Raw genomic sequence first — 24503 nt, forward strand, 5'->3', positions numbered from 1 at the left:
GTTTCCCTGCGGAGGCCTCGAAAGAAACGCCGCCTGACCCTCTGGATGTTGCCAGCGCCCTCTTGGCTTTTGCCTCAAGACCTCCACCGTGTGCGGCGTTTAATATTTTGACTGCTGAGAGGAAACATCAAAGGTGTGTGTGTGTGTGAATAGTCCCGCCCGGCTGGGGTGGCCGCTCGGCCCGCCCTCGGGCTGGCCCGCCCCTGCCGCATGGCGGCCGCGGTTGCCATGGCGACGCGGGCGATGCAGGATGGGAGTTGGGCGCCCGGGCGGGAGAAATGGCGCCGACGACCGGGAGGCAGAAGCTGCCGCTGCTGCTGACAGTGAGAGAGCGGTGGCCGCTACGTCGTGAGATGTGTACCGCCGCCCACTCTGAGTCGGTGTCGTTTGCTTGAAGGTTTTGTGTTTGCTTCGGCCGGTGCCGGTGAGAGAGAGAGCTGCCGTTCTTGTTTCCCTGGGTACTTCGTGCGGTAACCGCGGCCTCTCTCACCCGAACATGCCGGCCTCCCCTTCGACCTGATTGGCCGGTCCCGGCAGGGGCAGGTCATTCAGATGGCGTGTCGGCCTAGCTCATCGTCTTGACACAAACTCGGTTTATTATTGTCACTTGTACCGAGGTACAGTGAAAAACTTGTCTTGCAAACCGATCGTACAGGTCAATTCATTGCATAGTGCAGTTACATTGGGTTGGTACAGAGTGCATTGATGTAGTACAGGTAAAAACAGTAACAGTACAGAGTAAAGTGTCACAGCTACAGAGAAACTGCAGTGCAATAAGGTGCAAGGTCACAACAAGGTAGATCCATCTCATTGTATAAAGGAACTGTTCAATAGTCTTACCACAGTGGGGTAGAAGCTGTCCTTGCCTCTGGTGGTACGTGCCCTCAGGCTCCTGTATCTTCTACCTGATGGGAGAAGAGAGAATGACCCGGGTGGGTGGGGCCTTTGATTATACTGGCTGAATGCCACTCGGGTGCAGCAGCCCAAGTTGTAGTGTGGTTAAAGTGGAGAAGGATTCATTACGTGTTATGTGATTCTGGCTCTCAAGTCCCAATTTGATGTTTGAATCGTGGTATGTCAAACCAACAACAGAATCTGAGCTTATGAAAGCAAAATGTTACTTACATTTTGGGCCAAATTCAAATAGATATGGTTCCTTCTTGCTGATTTTTAATTGAGTTCCAGTGTGTAGTGGTAGTAGAGCTTAAACTGTGACCTTTCCCCATAAGCCTTTTTGTGGTTGCTTCAGTGGTACCGTAGCATAGAGTCCCGGGCCTTGGAATGCAGCATTCTGATGTCAACAGCTTCTTTTTCTAAAAGACAGTGAAGTGCTGGGGACACCAAAGGGCCTTTTTCACTTAGCTTGGAATCTTTCAGTGGTAGTTGTTGTTTGTCTCAGTATATGTCCCTGGGAACTACAGTGCTGTCATATTATGTAGATGTTCAGGTGACCGTTGAAGACCACTGCATCTCTTTCCAGACTTTGGTATTCAAGAAGGAGATGGATGGCACTCCTACCTGTGGCAGTGGTCTTGAGATATGTTGGGATATGCTTAAAGATTTGACAGGGAGGGCCTTATCACCACCAGCTAAGCAAGATCTTGGTGTTGTTTGAAAGTTCTGGTGATGTTCTGCAAAATAAATTTGATAGTCTGCTCTGGGAGCCACAATCTTATTTACCTCAAGGCCATTTTGTGCAGATCACTGATTGATTGTCTTATGCTTAAAGGTATTGTTCTGCACAAATATTACTACAAGGAACGCATGTTATTGCCTAGTCCAACCGAATGAAGAGCACCATGGCTGTATCCATCCTAACCCCAGCACGGGTGACAGATTGAACTTCAACACTTGGTATTTGCATACTTGCAGTTTAACGCAGCCATGAATAAAAGTAGTTATCAGGATAGGAGCCACATTTGGGTACAGTGTTTTTCACCCTTTCCCTGGAGATTTATACATAGCATCTTTGTGGACACAATCCATTTTGAAGTCCAAATAAAGTAGGTGTCTGCTGCACCATGGCGTGGGATATGATCACACCTGTGCCACATACAGCAACTCCCAGAGCACCTTGCACCTGATAACTGGGTTCTTTTCCCTTAATTTCGACCATCACTTTCACATTACTAGTTTTTACTTAACCTTGGTTATCTGCTGTTTCTAGTTCTTGATTTGTAGTTTCTCTTTTGAATCGTATTCCCAGCACCTTTAAGCAATAGGACCTGATGGCAGTTGTCAAACAACTTTTGTGGCCATTAACTCAGATGGGAAGCCATTTTCATGCTCATCAATCTGCGGTCTGACAGTGGAGGGGTGTAGAAGATGGCAGCAACATTCATGTCCAGAGAGGTTTTGACCTGATTGCCTTTGCTGCCTAGGATTGTCAGCCCCCTTATACCCACATTCTTACTGATTGGCTCAGTAAAAGGCTTGATAAAACATGCAAACAAGACAGCAGAGAGGCTAACATTGCCCAACTCCAGATCTTATTGAGAAGCTTTAAGTTTCCCATCCTTTAACTAGAGCTGCACCACTGATATCCGTGTAGAGTAGTTGTATGCAATTGTAGCTCCTTCCTCACATGGAGCACACCATCCTGTACGTATGCAATACAGGAAGTCCCCGGATTATGAACGAGTTCTGTTTTTGAGTCTTCGTAAGTTGAATTTGTATGCAAGTCGGAACAGTTACGGACAGTTCACATCGAGCGTCAATTAGTATATATTTTACCTAAAACATCATAAATATAATAATGCAGTAATAATAATAACGTGCAGTGTTTTGAGCGTCGCGCAAAGTACTCCGCCCGTTTGTTAGTATGAACCATTGTGTGTAACTTTTTTTAAATACTAGGCTTTACTGACGTCAGTTCGTAAGTATGGGCGTTCGTAAGTCAGGTGTTCGCGACCCGGGGACTTCCTGTACACTCTCTCAAAGATCTTGTTCTGGTCCAGGCTGACGAAGAAAGTGTCCACATGTCTGCCCCACATGTAGGCATTTGTATCCATGTTTAGAGTAAGGCAATTAGAGATCTTTAGGTATCATGCAGATCTGATCAGATGAATTGTCAGCTGCAGGGCAGACTTGACTCAGTTGGCTCTGACCTGTGACAGTCTCATAATCCACTTTAAATAGAGATATTGTGATGTGTTTCAGGAGGCTGCACAAGACTTCCTCTTGTGTCAGTGGTTTGTGTATCCTTTTTTCTGTGAATGGATCTACCTTAATGTTAAACACTGTAACAACTTATATTTAGGAAACACAGGATTCATTATTTTTATTTCTTTTTGTTTTACACAGGTAGCCAGTGAGCTTCGTTGAGAATTTAGTGACCTGCTGGACAAACAGCATGTAACTGACAGCAGTTAATTACTTGCCTAACATGTACATTTGTTTCATCTCTTCGAGCATTCAAGCTTATTGAACCCTGTTGGTGATCTCTCAATGGGACATCGTTGACTTTTCTTTGAGAAATTTATGATAGTCAATCACATGATTTTTATGATCACATGAACCCTTGAGTATGACTAAGAGAACTGCTAGCTGAATCAGATGGTGTTGCTGTTTACAAAACAAAACTTCACAAATCTTATCCCAGCACAGTTGGTGCTCAACTCCAGTGCTAATTTCATTATCGTTTGCAAATGGATCCAAAACCAAATAGAACTGCTTTGAATCCTGCAAAGCATCCAGTTCGGAAGGACCTGCAGATGAAGAAATGTGATTTCTCAAAGAAAGCTCATCAGAGGTAAGTTTAGAAAAAAAAATCAAAAGACTTTCTGATTTTAAGATCTGCCAGTTAGACGGCTTTTACGTTGGGCCATATAGAGAAATATTATGGCCAGGGTTCAAAAGCATGCTCATTTATATTTTTAATTATTTAAAAAGAGATTTGCTCGAATTAAATCTTGGGATAACCAAAAGCCATTTTCTTCAGTCTCCCTCAAAACGTTATTCCCTGGCATTAACATTCACCATGTCCACAGGTTGGTAGCATTATAATCTGGATTAGACTAATTTTCTCAAGGTGCTGATTAGGAATATGCCACCAGGTGATCCTGTTTAGAATGGGGAAAAAAAATTGCTTTGGATATTGATGTGCTGTGCACTAAACCGTTGTTTGACTTAGTACAGTTAGTGCCTTTGATTCCATGTATAATAAATTTCTAGTCTCAGCTGTGCTATCTGGAAAAGTTTGAGATGATTTGTGCTGAAAAAATTGAAAGTTAGACATAGCAATTTATGTTACAGGGAGCCATTTGATCCATCATGTTCGTAATGATAATATGAAAATGCCTTTTTGGTGTGTAAATATTGTGAGTCATGTTAGTGCTAATGATGCAATACTTAATATTTTGGGCATTCAGTAGTAGCATTTAACACACCTGGATGATACTTAGTTCTGGTGAAGAAATGAGTGAAAGGATATTGTTGGGTTTCTTATTCATTGACTGTTTCTGGGGATTAGTTGTGAAGTTAAACATTTTCTATAAGAGGTAGATGTTCAACTGTTTTTTTTCCCTCCGCCCCCAGTAACGTGACAGCAGGCCTAATGGTGCAAGCACAGCTTCCCAGAAGTGCATCCCAGCAGCGTGCCATGAAGCATAATGGGAGTAATGTGCAGCGTGTAAAAAGAAGCTTGATTCCGTATAGAGTCAATTACAGCTGGAACAGAGGTGGGCGATTAAAGGAACTTCGAATCAGGTAAGTCTGCTGCTATTTCATTAACAAAGCCCATTTGGGATTCAACCCAGATTGGTGATAGAAGTAAGGGTTGAAATTGAGGAATTGTCCATAACTTCGGTTAAGTGTCCATAACCAAGACATGGGTGAGGCTGCATTTGGAATATTGTGTTCCATTTTGGTCACCCTGCTATAGGAAATATGCCATTAAGCTGGAAAGCGTGCAGAGGAGATTTAAATGTATGTTGCTGGGACTCGATGACCTGAGTTATGGAGAGAGCTTGAGCAGATTGGGACTTTTTTCACTGGAGTTTAGGAGAATGAGGGGCGTAGATAGAGTGAATGCACTTTGTTTTTTTTCCTAGGGTTGGGGAATCAAGAACTAGAGGGTATATGTTTAAGGTGAGAGGGGAGAGATTTAATAGGAACCTGAGGGGCAACTTTTTTTACCCAGAGGGTGGTCGGTATCTGGCATAAACTGCCAGAGGAAGTGGTTGGGACAGGTACATTAACAACATTTAAAAGGTACTTGGACAGGTACATGGATAGGAAAAATGGGCCGAGGGGTATGGGCCACACGTGGGCAATTGGGGTTGGCTGAGATGGGAATCTTCGTCAGCGTGGACCAGTTGGGCTGAAGGGCCTGTTTCTGTGCTCTATGACTCTATAAACTTTCAAATATTCCTTGTCCATGGGCATGGTGCCAGAGACTGGCAGATGTTCTGCTGCGTTGGGGGGGAAGAAATTAATATAGGATGGTACAAAGGCACTGCAAGTAGTGCAACTGTCTCACAGCTTCAATGATCTGGGTTCCATGGTAACCTCCTGTGCTGTCTTTGTAGTCTGCATGTGGGTTTCTCCTAGTGCTTTGATTTCCTCCCACAGCCAAAAGAGATGCTGATTGTTAGGTTACGCACCCTCTCTTTAAATTAACTGGAGCCCTGTTTCCTATGCTCCCTTTAAAATCACCTGGTTATATTTCCCTCACTCCCTTTAAACACAACAGAACTCTGTTTCCCACATTCCCTTTCAACTCTTCACAGTGCTTTTTTTTCAGTGCTTCCTTTAAGGCTGCCTGTTTCCCACACTCTTTTTAAAATTATCTGTTCACTGGCAAATTTATACCTCGTAACATCTACAGAAGTGTGAATTAAAAGTGTGTTGTGGTATTAATTTCCCCAGGGCTGAATTGGTGGCCACAAGAGGACATAGGTTTAAGGTGCTGGGGAGTAGATATGGAGGAGATGTCAGGGGTAAGTTTTTTACTCAGAGAGTGGTGAGTGCGTGGAATGGGCTGCCGGAAACGGTGGTGGAGGCTGATACTATAGGGTCTTTCAAGAGACTGTTAGATATGTATATGGAGCTGAGTAAAATAGAGGGCTATGGGTAAGCCTAGTAATTTCTAGGGTAGGGACATGTTCGGCACAGCTTTGTGGGCTGAAGGGCCTGAATTGTGCTGTAATTGTTCTACGTTCTAATAATTATTAACATCCCATAGCCTGGAAAATCCATTGTTCTGGTGCTGCCAACATTCCGAATGTGATGGGTTAATGGAGTTTTATTGTATTGTTAAAGAAAAATTATGCTTAAGTTCATTTTTTTTGATAACATCAGGGTTGATTAGAACAATGTGGTTGATGTGTATATGGAAAGAGTGGCACATGAGAAGTTTGGAAAATTAAGGCTCATTTAAAAAGGCATCAGTGGTATCAGTACAAAACTGCTCAGAAACAGGAAACAATTGTGGTTACTGGCAGTTTTTCAAACTGGAGGAAGGTAGGTTTAGGTCTTCTGCAAAGGTTGGTGGTTTTCTAGAAGCATGCTAATGTAGACTTGGATTTGGATGTAAAGAGCAAAATATCAACATTTGCAGATGATACAAGAGTTGTAAGAATGAAGTGCATGATTCTGAGAGCCTCGAGGATTTATGGAAATATCTGGAATTTGTGGGCATGGTTTTAAAAAGGGGAGCAGAATCACGGTGTGATTATGGCACAGGAGACCTTCATACCATTAAGACTCTGGTTCTCCAGAGCAAATCCATGCACTCCATTACCCTGCTCTTTCACTGCAGTGTTACAAATTATTTGCACTCGTACTTTTCCAGATTCCTTTTGAAAGCATTCCAAATTGTAAAATTTCCCTGTGTTTTAAAACAAAACATATTTCCCTAAACCTCTGACCGCCATGCCCCCCTCACCCAATTCTATGAATTTATATCCCCAGTCCCCAAAGTAATCAGAACATATTAATCCAAATTATGAACAATAGTTGCAGATTAGCATTTTGTAACATCTGAATTGAAATTAACCAAACTCATTTCGCAGCAACCTTAGAAACCTCTTCCTCATCTGAAAACATAAAATAAAATGGAGACTTGGATTTTGTCGGTAAGGATTACAAAGCCAGCCAAGTCAGTAAATGGAGTTGAATATACAAGATTGATCATGATCTGTTCAGATGGTATAGAGGTTGAAGGTGGTGAATGGCTAACTTTGTTCCACTTGACTGTAGTAGAAGTCAATGGGCATGAGAAGGAAAACACCAACAGCTAAAGTCTACATAGCACAAAGGAATATGGTTGTGGTTGTCAAAGGCCGATTATCCCAGCCCCAGGGCATCACTGCAGGAGCTCCTCAGGGTGGTGTCCAAGGCCCAGCCATCTTCAGCTGCTGCATCAATGACTTTCTTTCCATCATGATTCAGCAGTTAAGATGGGCATCTGACTGAAGTCCCCTGGACCTGATGGCCTGCATCTTGGAGTCTTAAAGAGGTGGCAGCAGATATGGTGGATGCATTATTATGACGTTGCAAAGTTCTTGGGTTCTGGAAAGGCCCTGGCAGATTGGTAAAAATGCAAATATAATATTCTCGTTCAAGGAAACAGAAAGAAAGAACTGATAGACCACTTAACCTGACATTAATCATTTGGAAAATGTTGGTATCCGTTATTAAGAAAGTAGTAGCAAGGCACTTTGAAAATCAGCACTATTGAAGAGAGTCAGAGTAATTTTATACTTTTTTGTAGAAAGGATGCAGAATGGTTTATCTGGTGGGCAACAATTTGGTAGATGTGGCATATTGTGACATTGGCTAGAAAAATTACAGAAGCGGATTATTGTTTTAAAGGAAAAAGGCTCCAAAATGTTGCCCTTGTACGTAGAATAAAGCAAGAAATTAGGAAGGCCAATGAGATCTATTCCCAGAGATCCTCATGTTGAAATGTATCCAATCATTCACTCTCCATGTTTTGATCCATAGGGGAACTGAGGATTATAGGAAATGGGCAGGAAAGTGGAGCCAAGGCCCAGATCAGATTTGCCTAATTGAATGCTGGAGCAGTTCAGAGAAGCTGGCCCGTTTCTTATGTTCTTCCAATGTTCTAAAGTTTGAAAGGAGAATGATGTAATACTATTTCTATTGGTTTGTTGAACAAATAAAATTGTTCTGATGAAGGAGAATACAGAGATTCCTTGGCAACACAAGAAACTACAGATGCTGGAATCTGGAACAAGAAACAATCTGGTGGAGGAACTCAGTGGGTCCCCTTATGGGGGCGGGAGAATGAATTGTCTAAGTTACAGGTAGAAACCTTGGATCAGGGCTGAGAGGGGAGATGGCCATTATAAAGAAGAGAGGGGGAGTTATGAGACTGAGGCCAGAGGTGATTGGTGGACTGAGGTGGGGAGCGGGTGTTGAACGATGACTGGCAGATTGAGCCAGATAGGAGAGGGGGAGGGGGTGGGAGACATGATGGATAAAGGCAGGTGAAAAAAGGGAGGAAGGTGGAGCCAGGAGGGGATTGGGGAGGGTGAAGGTGGAGACGGCTGCTGGAGGGTGATGAGCAGGAACACAAAAGCTATCAGTGCTGGAGTCTGGATAAGTAAGGACAGTGCTAATGGGAACGATTAGGGGAGAAGTGAAAGGCAAATGGAACATGACCAGATGGGGGACAAGGGGATAGCCAGTGGGTGGAATGTGTATGTAGTAGGTGGATGGAACTGGGAGGGAGACGGATGTGTTACGTACCAGCGACAATAGAAACACACCGAGTCATCAGTGTTTAAAAACTATTTTATTAATAACTACTTAAAATAGTAAGAAAAATAAAAATGTTAGATTTCAAATATAATCCCCAAAACTAAACTCGAAGTGTGTGTGTGGCAAATTCCCAAACTCCAAATCCAGGAATAGGTCTGAAAGTTCAGTTCAGCATGTCATAAGGTGAAACGTGAGCAAAGGGTTTTGCAAAACCTCCGTTGACTGAAGACAAAATGTAGAGAGAGAATAGAGAGAAATTACAAAATCCAAATGTTCCACGATGGAACCCACACGACACCTCAATCACTGATGATCTCCACTGCTTTGTTCCGAAGTATCTGCCACCCTGAATGGCATTCGAGACGTGGCCATCTACACAAATACCTGTTTCCCTCTACAGGTTAATGACAAAGTGAACTCCACTTGTTTGCTCCAAAACTCCATACATGGATTGTAGTGACAGACGCAGTTCTTGTTCTTCATCCATTGTTACGCAGTCAGTCTCCCCCCTCCCCGACCAAAAACCGTCAGCACGTTGTAATCTTGCTGTCGTGACGACACCATACACACACTACTACTGTACTGTACTATGTCTTAAAGGGACATTCACCAAATAGCAACCTGATCCGTAACAGATGGAAATGGGTGACATTGGGGCTGGTGGGTGGTGTGGAAAAGGGGACAAAAATAGTGGGACCAGAGGAGGATCAGAAGGAGAAAGAGTCAGAGCGAAGGGGGTGGTTTGAGTGGGGGGTAATACTGGAGGTGAGGGAATATGAGGTGTTCCTTTAGTTCGCATTGGGTTTCACCCTGCCAGTGGCACCCAGGATGGAGGGGTTGGTGTGGGAAGGGGAACTGAAATGGCACGCAACTAGGAGATGGGGATGGCCATTGTGGACCAAGTGCAGGTGCTCTGTGAATTGGTCACCCAGTCTGTGCTTGGTCTCGCCACTGTATAGGAGGCCACGTTGGGAGCACTGAATGCAGTAGATGAGGTTGGAGCAGGTGCATGTGAATCTTTGTCTCACTTGGAATGGCTCTTTAGGTGCCTGTCTGGTGAGGGAGGAGACGTAGGGACAAGTGTTGCACCTCCTGCACTTGCAGGGGAAGGTGCCAGGGGTCTGGGAGGGGTGAGTGGACCAGGGAGTCATGGAGAGAGTGGTCCTTGTGGAAAGGGGTGGGGAAGAGAAGATGTGGCTAATAGTGGGATCTTGTTGCAGCTGGCAGAAATGATGAAATGACCGTAATTCCTTTGTTGGGTGGGCATGGTAGTGTAGTGGTTAGCATAACGCTTTACATCGCCAGCGATCCAGGTTCAATTCCAGCCGCTGTCTGTAAAGAGTTTGTACGTTCTCCCCATGTCTGCATGGGTTTCCTCTGGGTGCTTTGGTTTCCTCCCACTTTCCAAAGACGTACAGGTTAGGAAGTCGTGGGCATGCTCTGTTGGTGCTGGAATCGTGGCAACACTTGCAGGCTGCCCCCAGAACACCCTATGCAAAAAATGCATTTCACTGTGTGTTTCAATGTACTTGTGACTAATAAAGATATCTTATCTCTTAGGAATGCTAAATGTATAAATTTTCCCTGTAATGCTCCAGTGTACGTGTTCATTGACAAAGCCTTTTTTTTTTGCTACGGAGGGAGGCATGGCGAAGGGTAATTTGGCCCAATTTCCTGCCGCTGAAGACCTCACTGAGGGAAGTTGAACAATTAAATTTACTTCAAATAGTTATTGATTCTCCAGTTATATCTCACCTTTTTTCCTGCTCCCCTTTGATTTGTAGCTAAGCCCTGCAATGTAAAATCAAATTGTAGAAAATAAACACTCCTCCCACCACTTTGAACTACATTATTTCATTTTCAGTCTAACTCCATGATATTATGTCACTTATGAACTGTAAACTAAGTAGTTTGATTTGCTTCCATTGGTTGTAGACAATTCATGATAACAGGCTTGCTTCAAATGTGGATGTTTTGTTATCTTCTAAGAATAACTCAATAAAATGTGACAAGAAACTGCAATGACAACTACAGTTTCACCAAGGAGAGTTGGAAGAAATTGCAGTCTTTTCAGTGAGGTGGAAACCTACTGATTTAATCATTGAGATTAAATCTCTTCTGGTTTTCAGGCTGTGTTACAGATAATGATGAATCGGGTGATGATAATCATCAATATTTTGTCTAAAACCTCACGATTGAGGAAGTCAATGTGTATGACCTTATAGGGAAACTACACCAAACAATAATGCAATCCTGTCATTCCAGGCACCTTGCGAGGAAGTTCCTGCACTTATGGGTGCACAAGACATTTGGCAGAGTCCTTCCATCCAAAGCAAGGTAAGATTCTACTTGCTTTCCTTCAGTTTGTTTAGATAGAAGAGGAAAAATGGACAAAGAGTTTCAGGGTGCAAGCAGAGAATTCTTAATTTACAGATGTGGTAGAAAATAAGAACGCTGAAGGTTAGGAGGAAACACGTCAGCACGGACAGAGAAATGGTTAAAGCAAAGGGCAGGAATGAAAGGATTATTTTCAGATTGGCGGACTGTTACATGTGGTGGGCCACTGTGGTCACCTCTGGGCCCTCAACTGTTCACAATTTATTTAATGACATGGATACATCACACTCTCTTTTCCAAGTTTGTTGACAATACAAAGCTAAGTGGCAAAGGTGAGCTATGGGGAGGATGTAATGAGGCAGCATAGGAATTTAGACAGGTTAATGGAGTGGTTAACAGAGAATTACAAATGATATAATGCACAGAAATGGGTGAGTTGGCCTAGCCAGTCTATGCAGGGTTTATGTTCCATTTGAACCTCCTACCATCCTTCAAGATCTAAATTGAACACATAGTCCTTTATTTCCTTCTCAGTTAAATGCTTGTCCAGGCTCTCTTGAAATGCATATACACTCTGTGCTTCAACCACTTACTGTTACAGCAAATCTCACATTCTCAGCACTCTTTGGGTCAAGAAGTTTCAATTCACTTCAGTGACTGCAATTAAGCAGTTGTTGACTTACCAGGTTGCAGGTTAACCGTGCAATGTTTCAAAGCCTGCACTGTCAATTTCAGAGACCCATCTCCAGGCAATACACTGAGGTGTTTTGTTCTAAGAATCATGCAATAAAATGTGACAAGAACTTGCAATGACAACTGCAGTTTCACCAAGGAGAGTTGGAAGAAATTGCAGTCTTTTCGGTGAGATTGAAACCTACGGATTTAATCATTGAGATTAGTGGGCTCTGGGTGCTCCGTGACTGAGCACGTTAAAATATGAGATTAATACACCTGGACAGTTTGGGAGTTGGAAGAAGTCAGGGGTGCAGCTAGTAGAGCTGATGGCTCGCTGCTCCAAACAACTCTGATTCAATCCTGATCTGTTTGGGTTGCAGTCTGTGGAATTTGCATGTTCTCCCTGTGTTTGGGTTTTTCCCAGCTGCTCCGGTTACCTCCCACATCCAAAAGAGACACAGATTGTTAAGTTAATTTGCTACTGTAACTTGCCCCTAGTGCATGTTGACTGACAGAATTTGGGTGGGGTTGATTGGAATAAAGAATGGTGCTTGATGGCTGATGGAGACTCGGGCTGAACCCCTTTTTTCCATGCTGTATGACTCTGACTCTAATAGAGGGTTTGGCAAGAAAGTGCAGAAGGCAAAGGATCGAGCATGGTTTAATTAAATGGTGGAGCAGGCTCGAGAGACAAAATGGCTGATTACTACTATATCTTGCGTTACAGTGTTCCTTTTTAGTAAGTGCCCTACACTTGGATTTTCAAATAGACTTTGAAAAGGAAAGCAAAATTGACCACAAGAAACAAACTGCTGGAGGAACTCATTGGGTCAAGACCCTGCATCTGGAGTCTGGATGAGTTGAGACCCAGACAACAGGACAAGGAGCAAATGTAGAGTTGATAAATGTAGAGTTGGAACAAATATCAGGATTTGGAGTTCAAATAGAAGTTGGCCAGGTCAGGTTTTTATTCCTTGGAACAAGAGAATGAGGGACAACCTAATAGAAATGTTTAAAATTATGAAAGGCATTGATGAGGTGGATGATAAGTCTTTTCCCCAAGGTAGGGGAGTCCAAAACTAGGGAGCGCAGGTTTAGGGTGAGGGGAAAGATTTTAAAGGGGACCTGAGAGGAAACTTTTTCATGCAGAGGGTGGTGGGTATATGGAATGGGCTGCCAGAGGAAGTGGTTGAGACAAGTACAGTAGTATCATTTAAGAAGCACATGGATAGGTACATAGAGGGGTGGGGCTTAGAGGGATATGGGCCAAAACGCAGAAAATTGGGACTAGCTGGGTGGGCACCGTGGTTGGCGTGCACTGGTTGGGCCGACGGGCCGTATATGTGCTGTATTGCTCTGTGACTCTATAACTTAGTTGGAGAGTGATGCACCACAAGGATTAGTGCTGGCAATACTGCTATCTATATGGAGACACGAGAGAATGCAGGTGCTGGAAATCTGGAGCAACACACAAAATGCGGGAGGAACTCAGCGGATCAGGCAGCTTCGTGGAGGGGAATAGACAGTCGACATTTCAGGTTGAGATCCTTCATCTGTCCTGAAACGTCGACTGTCCATTTCTTTCCATGGATGCTGCCTGATCTGCTGAGTTTCTCCAGCATTTTGTGTTGCTACTGCTATCTACATTTTATGTAAACTCTGGACTAGACAATTTCGAAGGTGATTGAGACTAACTTTTGGGATATATGGAGGAATGATCAATACTAGGAAAGACCAACAAAATATAATCAATAAATAACAAAGATAAATGACGAATGACTTTAAAGAGATAATTGAGAGTAGGGTTCAGCTACACAAATCATAAAATAGTGACTCAAGTAAATGAGACTTTATGAAAACAAAAGCACAAAAAGAATTGGGATTCATCACTGGAAATACAGAACTGAAAATGTCAATTTCAACAGAACGGACTGCATTTGATGTTCTGTGCAGTTCCAGTCTCTATTATTTTAACTATGTAGAGGAACTGGAGAAGGTGCAGGGAGGAGAAGTTGTAACAATTAGGAAAGGCTGAACTGACTGAGACTGTTCTTCTCTGGAGTGGAGAAGGCTGAATGGTGAGTTAATAGAGGTTTGCAGAACTTTATAAGGGTTTTATAGATGGATACAGAGGTGATGCTTCCACATAGAGGAATCCAAATTGTTGATCACAAATATAAGGTAGTTCGGAATTCAGGAGAAATTTTTTAATCAAGAACAGTGATGCACAACGTATTGCATGTGGAGTCTCCTGTCTGCATGCAGTATTGGTTCAGAGAACAGATAGAAAGTGGCATTCTATCACTACCACAACTCATTAGAGCTATTAAGAACAAATATTCTCATTTTGTTTCTTTCATTGACCATCGTTTGTTCTGGCAGCTTCTGTATGAGAGATCTGAACTACTAAAATGTGCAACCTGATCCAGATTGGGGTTAACACTGGGCTGCAAGTTCAGAGCTCTCCAAGTAGTGACAGAGGTGGATAGGGTAGTGAAGAGGGCATTTGGTAGGCTTGCCTTTGTAGGCCGAAGCATTGCGTATAAGAGATGGTATGTCACGTTGCAGTTGCGCAAATTATCGATCAGACATGATTTGGAGTATTGTGTACAGTTCTGGTTGCCACACTCTGGGAAGGATGTGGTAGCATTAGAACGAGTGCAGAAGAGATTCAACAGGATGTTGCCTGGAATGGAGGGCAGTAGTTATAATGAGAAACCCGGATAAGCGTGAAGTAATACACTTCGGGAGATCGAATTTGAAGGCAGAATACAAGGTTAACGGCAGGACTCTTAGCAGTGTGGAGGAACAGAGGGATCTTGGGGTCCACGTCCATTGATCCCTCAAGGTTGCAGCGCAGGTTGATAGGGTTGTCAAGAAGGCGTATGGAGTGTTGGCCTTCGTTAGTCGGAGTATTGAGCTCAAGAGCCGTGAGGTGATGTTGCAGCTCTATAAAACTCTGGTTAGACCACACTTGGAGTATTGTGTTCAGTTCTGGTCGCCTCATTATAGGAAGGCTGTGGAAGCTTTAGAGAGGGTGCAGAGGAGATTTACCATGATGCTGCCTGGATTGGAGAGCATGTCTTTTGAGGATAGGTTGAGTGAGCTAGAGCTTTTCTCTTTGGAAAGGAGGAGGAGGAGAGGTGACTTATAAGCCTGTACAAGATGTTAAGAGGCATAGATTGAGTGGACAGTCAGAGACATTTTCCCAGGGTGACAATGGCTAACACAAGGGGACATAATTTTAAGGAGATTGGAGGAAGATATAAGGGAGATGTCAGGGGTAAGTTTTTTTTTACACAGAGTGGTGGGTGCATGGAACGCACTTTCAGCAGAGGTTGTAGGGGCAGATGCATTGGGGACATTTAAGAGACTCTTAACCACGTGAATGATAGAGAAATGGAGGTCTATGGGATCTATATTGGAACAGGACAAAATGTTGGCACAACATTGTGGGCTGAAGGGCCTGTACTGTGCTGTAATGTTCTATGTTCTAAATTGGATAGACATTGTTTGTTCTCACTGGAACATAGGAGGCTGAGGGGTGACTGTAAGGAGATTTGTAAATATTATGAGGGATATAGATAGTCAGAATCTTTTTCCCAGGGCAGGGGAGTCTAGAACTAGAGGGTACAGGTTTAAGGTGAGAGGGGAGAAACTTAACAGAGATCCGAGGGGTAAGTTTTTCAGAGGGTGGTGAATATTTGGAACGAGGTGCCAGAGGAGGTAGTGAAGGCAAATTCCATTACAACATTTAAAGTGCATTTGGACAGGTACTTGGATAGGTAAAGAGTAGAGGGATGTGGGCCTAATGCAGGCAAATGGGATTGGCGTAGATGGGCATCACGTCCGGTGTGAACGAGGTGGACTGTAAGGTCTCATTTCTGTGCTGTAGGTTTCTATGATTCTATGAACTACTTGGAGTGGTTGAGAAGAATGGCAGGTTGTTAAGATAAAACAAATAGAAGGGACAGTCATTTTAGTTGCTGTTGGGGGAGAGGAGATATGTGGAGCATAAAATACTCTCCAACACAGATCTACTTTTGAGCTAAATGCTCTGTTATTCTGATGGAGAGTAAATGTGCTTTGGTGGCAACAGCCAGATCTTGAAACAACTTTCTAAAAAGAAGGCTGAAACTATAACAACATTTAACTTGCAGCTGGATGGTATTTGAAAAATTTTAAAAAAATCTTTAATGGATGGCAATATGAAGATCTAATTCAGGTGGTATTGTGTCGGCTTTACAATCTATACTTAGCCATTTAATAAACATTTTCAAAACGAAATTGCAATCAGCTGTTAAGTGATGCTGTCCTTTTCTTTTGCCAGGTCCCATTACTGTCATGCATTGCTGAATAAAACATTTGATGAATGGAAGGAACAATGGTGGTGTGCTCGTATAGAATGGAAGCTGATGGTTCGCGCAGATTGTCACTACAGGTACTTTTATTTTTCTTCTGCTGTATCTGTGTCATGGGTTAGGGTGCACTCTTACAGCTGCTCAGTCCTTGTTATACTTCATCCAGAAGGTGTATACAATATTACCAATCCAATCCAAACTTCAATTGGATGCATTACTGGATGGCTAGAAAGCAAGGACAGGAGCTGTGGATAATCACAAAAACTGCTCTCTGAGATTGCCTAACTCTGGACACAGTTGGAAAAGTTTCAAAATAACTTGTTTTGTACAGAAGGATGTACTTAAGGGTTGTATTTATTACCTTACCACTGTAGTGAAATGTGCTTGAGAACCAGTTCCCTTGATCTGTGAGTTTAATCAATTTAGGCAAAGTAACTGGTGACTGAAAATGATTGCTCCACCTAAGAAGCTCTTTATTTTGTTGACATTTTTCTAGTTTTCTCTCAGCTTTTTTTGTAGCTGTCCAAAGGTGCAGTTCCACACAATGCTGTCAGTCTTGGGCTACTTCTTACAGATTTTGCTGTCCCATTTGCAACCCCAGTTTGAAATCTGGCAAATTATTTGGGCTGTGGATGGATCACAGTCTTGCTAGATCTTCTCAGAGTCAGAGTAATACGACACAGAAGTGGGTGTTTCTCTGGTTCCCCCTTAATTGCATCTGTGCTGGTCGCTCTAGTAACACTTTTTTGATAGTGAAATGTATTAGCTAAATAGAGCCATAGAGTCGTCTAGTAATACAGCACGTAAATGGGCCCTTCGGCCCAACTTGTCCATACTAACCGAGATACCCATTTCCCTCTAAACCTGTCCTATCCTTGCATCTGTCCAAGTGTCTTTTTAAATGCTGTTATTGTATCTGTCTCAACCACTTCCTTGGGCAGTTTGTTCCATATATGTACCACGCCCTGAGTGAAGAAGTTACCTCCCAGGTCCCTTTTTAAATTTTTCTCTCTCAACTTAAACCTATGCCCTCTAGTTTTCGATTCCTTTTCCCTGGGGGGAAAAAGACTTGTCTATGCCCCTCATGGTTCCATACAGCTCTGTGTGGTTGTCCCTCATGATTTTATACAACTCTCTATGGTCACCCCTCAGTCTCCTATGCTCCAAGGAAAATACTCCTAGCCTACCCAACGTCTCCTTATAATTCAGGCCCTCGAGTCCTGGCAACAATCTTCTTTGCACTCTTTCTGGCTTAATAATGTCTTTCCTGTAACAGGGTAACCAAAACTGCACACGGTATTCTAGGTGCAGCCTCATCAACGTCTTGTACAACTGCAACGTGATGTCCCAACTCCTATACTCATTGCCCTGACTGATGAAGGCCAGCGTGCCAAATACCTTTTTCACCACCTTGTCTACCTGTGATGCCACTTTCAGGGAACTATGTACTTGTACTCCGAGATCCTTCTGTTGTGCAACACTCCCCAGGCCCTACCATTCACTCTGAAAGACTTGGCCTTGTTTGACTTCCCCAAATGCAACACCTTGCACTTATCTGGACTGAATGCCATTTGCCATTCCTTGGCCCATCTACCTAGCTGATCAAGATCCCCTTGTAATTTTGATAACCTTCTCCACTGTCTACGATGTCACCTATTTCAAGGGAAGGTATTTTTACATGTACATGTGCACGGTAGTGTAGCGGTTAGCGTAACACTATTACGGTGCCAGTGACCCAGGTTCAATTCCGGCCGCTGTCTGTAAGGAGTTTGTACGTTTTCCCCGTGTCTGCATGGGTTTTCTCCAGGTGCTCTGGTTTCCTCCCACATTCCAAAGACGTACAGGTTAGGAAGCCGTGGGCATGCTATGTTAGCGCCGGAAGCGTGGCGACACTCGCGGGCTGCCCCCAGAACGCTGTACGCAAAAGATGCATTTCACTGTGTGTTTCGAGGTACATGTGACCAATAAAGAGATCTTATCTTGTATACTTTCCAGCAGCATTTTCTGGCTGTTGATCAGAAATGGGAGCCCTTCAGTTCCTATCTTAAGCTGCTGGTCTATAGTTATTGAGATCACCAGGAGCAATTCCGTCATGGTTAACTTAACAGAGACGTAGGATTGAATGAGATATCTTCTCTGGCAATTAACAATGGATCAAAAGGGCTGGGAAAAACGATGATATTTTGACTGCCTTGCATGCCAAGGTCCTCACTAGTTACAACCTGTCAGTTTGCAAATGACTTGTTTATTCCTAACCCTTGTGACCTTATGTAGAATGCTTCTGATTGATAGTCTCCTACTTTTCTGTAATCTGCCCCATTTCTGTCCATAACAGGTACTACATGTACAATCAGACATGGAGAGCCTGGCAGATGTATGTTCTTCAACACAAGAAGAAGAAATCCAAATGCAGGATTGCCTCTTCACATGGTATGGGGCGGAGATGCTGACAGTTGATGACTGAACCCTTTTCAGAGGCAAAATAATGCAAGATGATTTTGAATGGCATTTGAGCTGCATTTCAGTATATAAATACAAAAGCAAAAATACTGTGGTTTCTGGTATTCTGAAATAAAAATAGAACACATAGGGAATACTCAGCAAGTTAAGCAATAGCTTGAGACAGAAACAGAATATTTACAGCATTTTCTGTTTTTAAAAATTCCAATCCACAACCTTCCCTATTCAGGCAACTCTCAATCTTGGGTTGCATTTACTTGTAGTAGTTGGTAGCATGACATTAAAAACACATTAATAGAATAATATACTATAATTTTCTGTTAAAATAATGGTGAGCTCATGTTGTACTGTCACTTCTACACAGACTATGTCAATAAGCAAGCTGGTATCTAAGTTGCCCTGTTCTGCAGTTGGCTGAGCAAAAACAGGATTCAGCTACCTGCTTCACTTTTGAAATGCATTGTTATTTTAACATTTTTAAAAATTAAAAACCATTTTAAAATGCATGCAAGTCGATGTATTAACCTGGGAAATAACAATTAAACTTATTACAGCAAGTTGAAGTTGTTCATTTAATTCCAAATACCCTTCATAGACATGAATTTGTTGAATTCTGCCAATCAGCCACTTTCAGTTTTGGGGACGGGAACAGATTGTAGATGTATATCTTTTCAGAAAAAACAGGGAAAGCAGTGCCAAACAAAAAAGAAGAGACAATGTTAAGATCTTGAAAAAGTAATCGAAGGCAAAATGAGTATAACGGTAATTTAAATAGAAATGAGAAGTCGAAATAAATTATTACTTGGAGGTTTTTCTTTGAATAACCATTATTTTGACTGTGCCTCTATTTACAGCTGCAGAGACATTTAGCTGCCATTAACAACCCATCACCATCCCCTTTCACTTGACATTATTCTGTCATCTACTTTCTTTTGATCTCTGTTCTTTCACAAACATTACCTCTTCTCTTCTCCTCCCCTCCCCCACACCTCACCCCTACCCCTACCCCACCCCACCCCCAACACCACTTACATAAAACATCTGTTCTGTAATGTTTCCTGGTTCGAATGAAATTCATTGAGCTCGAACACTTCTCTCCCTGCAGATACTGCCTATTCTGTTGAATATTTCCAGCATTTTCTGTTTTTATTCCTCTTATGTTGTGACTCGTACTAAACACACAAAATCATATGTTTGAACCATTATGCCTGTATTGGCTCCTTGAAAGTGCTGTCTAATTTGTGCCTCTATTCTTTTTTCTAATCAATCCACATATGTCCAAGTGCTCATGTCCTTGCTTTTTTTTCTCAGGGTCCTGTTCATGTTGATTTTCCCATAGAATATGCTTCCACCGTTCTTTAAGGTAGTAGATTTCAGATGATCAGAACTATATAGACTGAAAGAAATTATCTTTTTTCTTCTGGGTACCAATTCTCCTGCCAGCTTCTTAGTTACTTGATCAAGATCTCTCGGTTGGTAGAAACTGAAATTTTAGCAAATTGCCAAAGAATGATTGGGACAAAAAGTTGCTAGGTCACATTTGTTTTCAACTGGCTTTCCTGTGAAAATGAACAAATTGATGCACTCCTTCGGAGTTCCATTTCCACAACAGCCTCCTTTTGAGTTCTAACACTGGGTTTGTGATAAGTTATGTTCTTTGGCCGAGGAGCAAATTGATCCAAATTGAAGTTGCCAGTCTAGGTAATATTGTCACCACCATACACTGCTGGCTCTGCCTAAGTGATATAAGCATCACTTGCGTATGCTTAAGTGATATTTACGTTAGCTGTGTCCTGGTTAAATTTTATCAGTTTACTGATACTCCTTTTTGATTCTTTCAGCTCATTTACAGTTGCTGCATAAGGTCTGGATCCGGTGGTGCTTGTACATAAAAATTCGCAAAACCAAGCATTTGATGCAGGTTGAGGCACAACTGTTCCGTATAAAAACTATTGTTCGGTGAGTGTAAACTGTTATTTTAATTAATTTTTATTTTGGATGAAGTACTACTAATGAAAAACTGGTTTGCTTTGGCCACTTGGTGTCAAAATGATCAGACACTTGAGGTCCAGTCAAATACATTAGCATCTGTTACTGGAATCAAATTACTTGCACAATGGTCAGTTTTAATAGTTTGTACTAAAACTGAACTATCTTTGCAGTAACGATATCACGAGTATAAATTGGCAGCATTGTTGCACTGGGCAGGAGGTTCTGTGTCTGTACATTTTCAGTGTTATGATTTTAAATATTGCTCACATTGTTGGCATTTTAGTCTGTTTTGTAAATGCCTCCCCTTTTTTGTAGATTTGCCTTTTCAATCTTCCAGGGTTTTTTTTAATGTTTTTTTCTTGATAGGTTCTAATTACAAATCTATTTCTATTAGGATTACTGGCTCCTTATTGTTTTCAATAACATTTGTATAAAGTCTTTAGTGTTGTAAAGTATCCCAAGATGTTAGCAGAAGCATATTCAGACAAAAATTGATGAAGACAAAGAAGAGAAGGCAGCACAAGTAACTAAAACTTTGCCAAAATTGTAGGTTTTAAGTAGGCTTGTTAACAGGAGAGAGGGAATTCCAGAGCTTTGAAGCTGAGCCAGCTGTAGACACAGTTGTCGGTTGTAAACTGAAGTTGCAAATGTACATGGCCAAAGTGGGAGAAATGTTTTTGGAGGGTCGTGAGGCTGGAGATTGGCAGAGTTGGGAGGAAATAGAAATGGTTGTGCAGGGTGAGAATTTTAATTTTGTGTCCTTGATTTTCTGGTGGCTGGTTTATGTCATTGAGCGCAAGGATAACAATTGAGGGGAACCTGATGTGAGTTACGATGTATGCAATATGAAGGCTTTATTAAGTTAAGTTAAACTGTTTTCAGTGGCCTAAAGGTTTTTTTTAAAAAAAAGAGTTCACAAAATTAAATTGATTGTCAAAACAAGCAGTATTGAGGCAAAACTACTACTGCCACACGTAGTTTGTATTTGGAATGGATTGCCTTATTGAAATTCAGTAGCATCCTTCAAAAGTAGTTTGAGTAAATACTTGGAGAAAATATAGTTTTGATATGTGGAAACGCTGGGGAGTTGGAAAATCTGGATTATTCTACTAAAAGGCCTGGGAAAATTTGATTCCAAATGTTGTGGGTGAATTGAAGTCCTTGGAATGTGGAAGGAGAGGTCAGTAGAGAGAACTTAAGGTAAGTGAAGTCTATGATCAATAGAGGTTAGATGAGAGTTTTCTACCTGAAGATCACAGCTCATCTAATGTATTATTTGGAACAATGTTCAATGTTTTACCTTCCATCGTGCTAGGAAAGCATTATTGAATGCATCTACAATTTCCTCCATAAGGGTCTGTCAGAATTGGCATTATTCCAGGCTATTTCTGGATAATTTAAATTCTTCACCCCTTTACTCCACAGGTCTTTGATGTTTCAACAGGTCCCATTTGCTATGCCTTTGTCAGTATTTGATGTAATCTTTAATGGTTAACCACGAATAATCAAATATTAACAAATGAACTTGTGTTTCTTACTAGGAATGTGTGGTCCATTTGGACTAAACAGTTGGTGAGGAAGGAAGGAAATCGTGCAATGGATGGCTTAGCAATGCAGCACTGGGCAGAAACCTGCAGCACAGGGTAGGTTTGAGGACGGGTATTTCAGGTTTTGATATACAAGGTTTGTGTACCTTAACATTGAGGAAGTTTGTGATCTTTATGTTGTATACGTAACTTTTTTTTTGAATGTGTGCACAAGATATATCTGGTGAGTTCTTCCCTATGCATGTAATGGGGAATTGCTCAATTGTGTGGCATTTGTCCCATATACGTTATTTCAAGCTTTTCAGTATGGTGGTTCCAAAGGTGTTCTGAGATCTTATTCGGTGGTCATAAAATAAGCCAAGTCAGTAAGTGTCAGCAAAGGGCAACAAAGTCGTGGTGTATCTAATCCCGTTTTGAGCTGTTGTCCACTTCCAGTCACATTTTACCCAGGAGACCTTGATTAGTAATCTGGAATGTTCACCACCGGAAGGTCAGTGAAAGCACCCCTTCTACATTTTAGGTTGTGGAAGTCTCTTATTTTGTATCATTGAATAAAGTTGTGGACTAGCAGCTTTTTTAAAAATAAAAGCCTTATTGGTGTCAGACTAACACATTACATGGTTAACAAAGCAAAGCATTTTAGTAAGCAAGATTAATAACTGTTACCTTTACCTATCTTTTCCTGATGGAACATGGAGTGTTTCAATGCAGAAAATGCTTGAAGCACATTTTGAAGTATGAATATTGGGAAGAGAAGCAATCTGAATTTGAGATTCCAAGCTGCTTTGGTCATGTAGTCTCCAGTTAAAAGTTCAACCATCTATTTTAGTTTTTCTCTGCACTTGAATATGCATAGGAAGTGGAAAGTGGAAGCCTTTTACTACTTTGCCATTCTGTCAAACAAATTTTCTAACCCATGTTCCATGATGCTATCATCAGACACCTGATGCCAGACAAAAATGAAAATAACATCCATTTCCCAATTGATCAGGGTGTTCCTTCCATCTCTGAGCTGAAGCTTGTCTGTTTCGCACTGTCTGAATCCGAACCTACATTTTACAGCTTTTCTAGGTTCTTCGTTTAATCTCTTCAGCATTTCACAAGATCACAAGACAAGGGAGCAGAAGCAGGCCATTCGGCCCATCGAGTCTGCTCCAAGGAAAAGGGAAAAAATAAGAAATGGGGGGGGGGGGGGGGGGAAGAAGAAAAAAAACTATTCTAATCCCAATTTCCGGCCTTATCCCCATGCCCCTTGATACCCCAACTATTTAGATATCTATCTATCTCTTCCTTGAACGCCCCCAATGATCTGGCCTCCACTGCTGTACCTGGCAAGGAATTCCACAATTTAACCACCCTCTGGCTAAAGAAATTTCTCCTCATCTCTGTTTTGAAACTGTACCCTCTAATTCTAAGACTGTGCCCTCTGGTCGTGGACTCACCCACCAAGGGAAACAGCCTAGCCACATCTACTCTGTCCATTCCTTTCAACATTTTAAATGTCGCTATGAGGTCCCCTCTCATTCTTCTGTACTCCAGTGAGTACAGTCCAAGAGCCGACAAACGCTCATCCCCTGGAATCATCCTCGTAAATCTCCTCTGAACCCTCTCCAACTCTCAATTATTTATTTATATATCAAGTTATTTAACTCTCAATTGTATCACCTTTCGCATGAATCCTTCTCTGGCAGCTTGTTCATTTAGCAGGTCCAGACTAGGGCAAGGTAACAAGGCACCTTGACCCTCCATAACCATGCCCAACAAGACAAAGGGAGGAGCATTGATAAGAAGGCGAAATCAAAATGAAATCGAGCTTTGTATAGAAATTGCATGTTTATTTTATTATATAAAAAATGTAGTAGAGGTAAAGTGGCTAAAAGCAATCTTTATTTCCTTTTCTGCAGCAATTTTCCAGATTTCTGTCCACGTGGTTGTAAGTGACTGAGCTGTGTTAATGTGTTTAGCCAACAGGTGGCAGCCTTGTTTGTGACATGAGCTGTTATTTACAGTCTACAAAACGACTTAACAACCGTTGATGAAACTGGTCAAATAATGTGCATGGAACATTCTAGAAGCCTTAAGTGAGACAGGAGTACTTTGTGTTAGCTGGTTGGGTTTAATTTATATTTCTTTTCACTCCATCTTCTCCCTTTCCTGTCCATTGTTTTTCTTACTGGTTTGCAGTTTCACAGATACCAGCGTTTTCCATTCCTTACATGTATCCATATTTGCTGAGTAAGTTTTGATAGCGAACATTGACAGGTTGTTTGACCAGAACATGGACTTTGAATTCAATTCTTTTCTTCCCTGACATTCTTATCAATGCTCACCAGTAGGAATCCCCAGACAGTGATTTGCCACCCTGTTTTGTTTTCTTTTTATAAACCAGATTTACTGAAGCCAT

General features: G+C 42.0%; 1 protein-coding gene across 1 annotated transcript; it reads left to right on the plus strand.

Moving 5' to 3' along the window:
- Nucleotides 1-207: 207 nt before the first annotated feature.
- Nucleotides 208-24094, plus strand: LOC127579597 (protein SFI1 homolog). Its single transcript, XM_052032488.1, has 9 exons — nt 208-424; nt 3304-3751; nt 4537-4707; nt 10993-11064; nt 16070-16180; nt 18436-18530; nt 20402-20519; nt 22094-22195; nt 24064-24094. Exons 2-9 carry the CDS (start codon nt 3648-3650, stop codon nt 24092-24094), a joined length of 804 nt encoding a protein of 267 aa, XP_051888448.1. The 5' UTR covers nt 208-424; nt 3304-3647.
- The last annotated feature ends 409 nt before the right edge of the window (nt 24095-24503 follow it).

This window comes from Pristis pectinata, chromosome 17, assembly GCF_009764475.1.
Source record: "Pristis pectinata isolate sPriPec2 chromosome 17, sPriPec2.1.pri, whole genome shotgun sequence".
Taxonomy (NCBI): Eukaryota; Metazoa; Chordata; class Chondrichthyes; order Rhinopristiformes; family Pristidae; genus Pristis; species Pristis pectinata.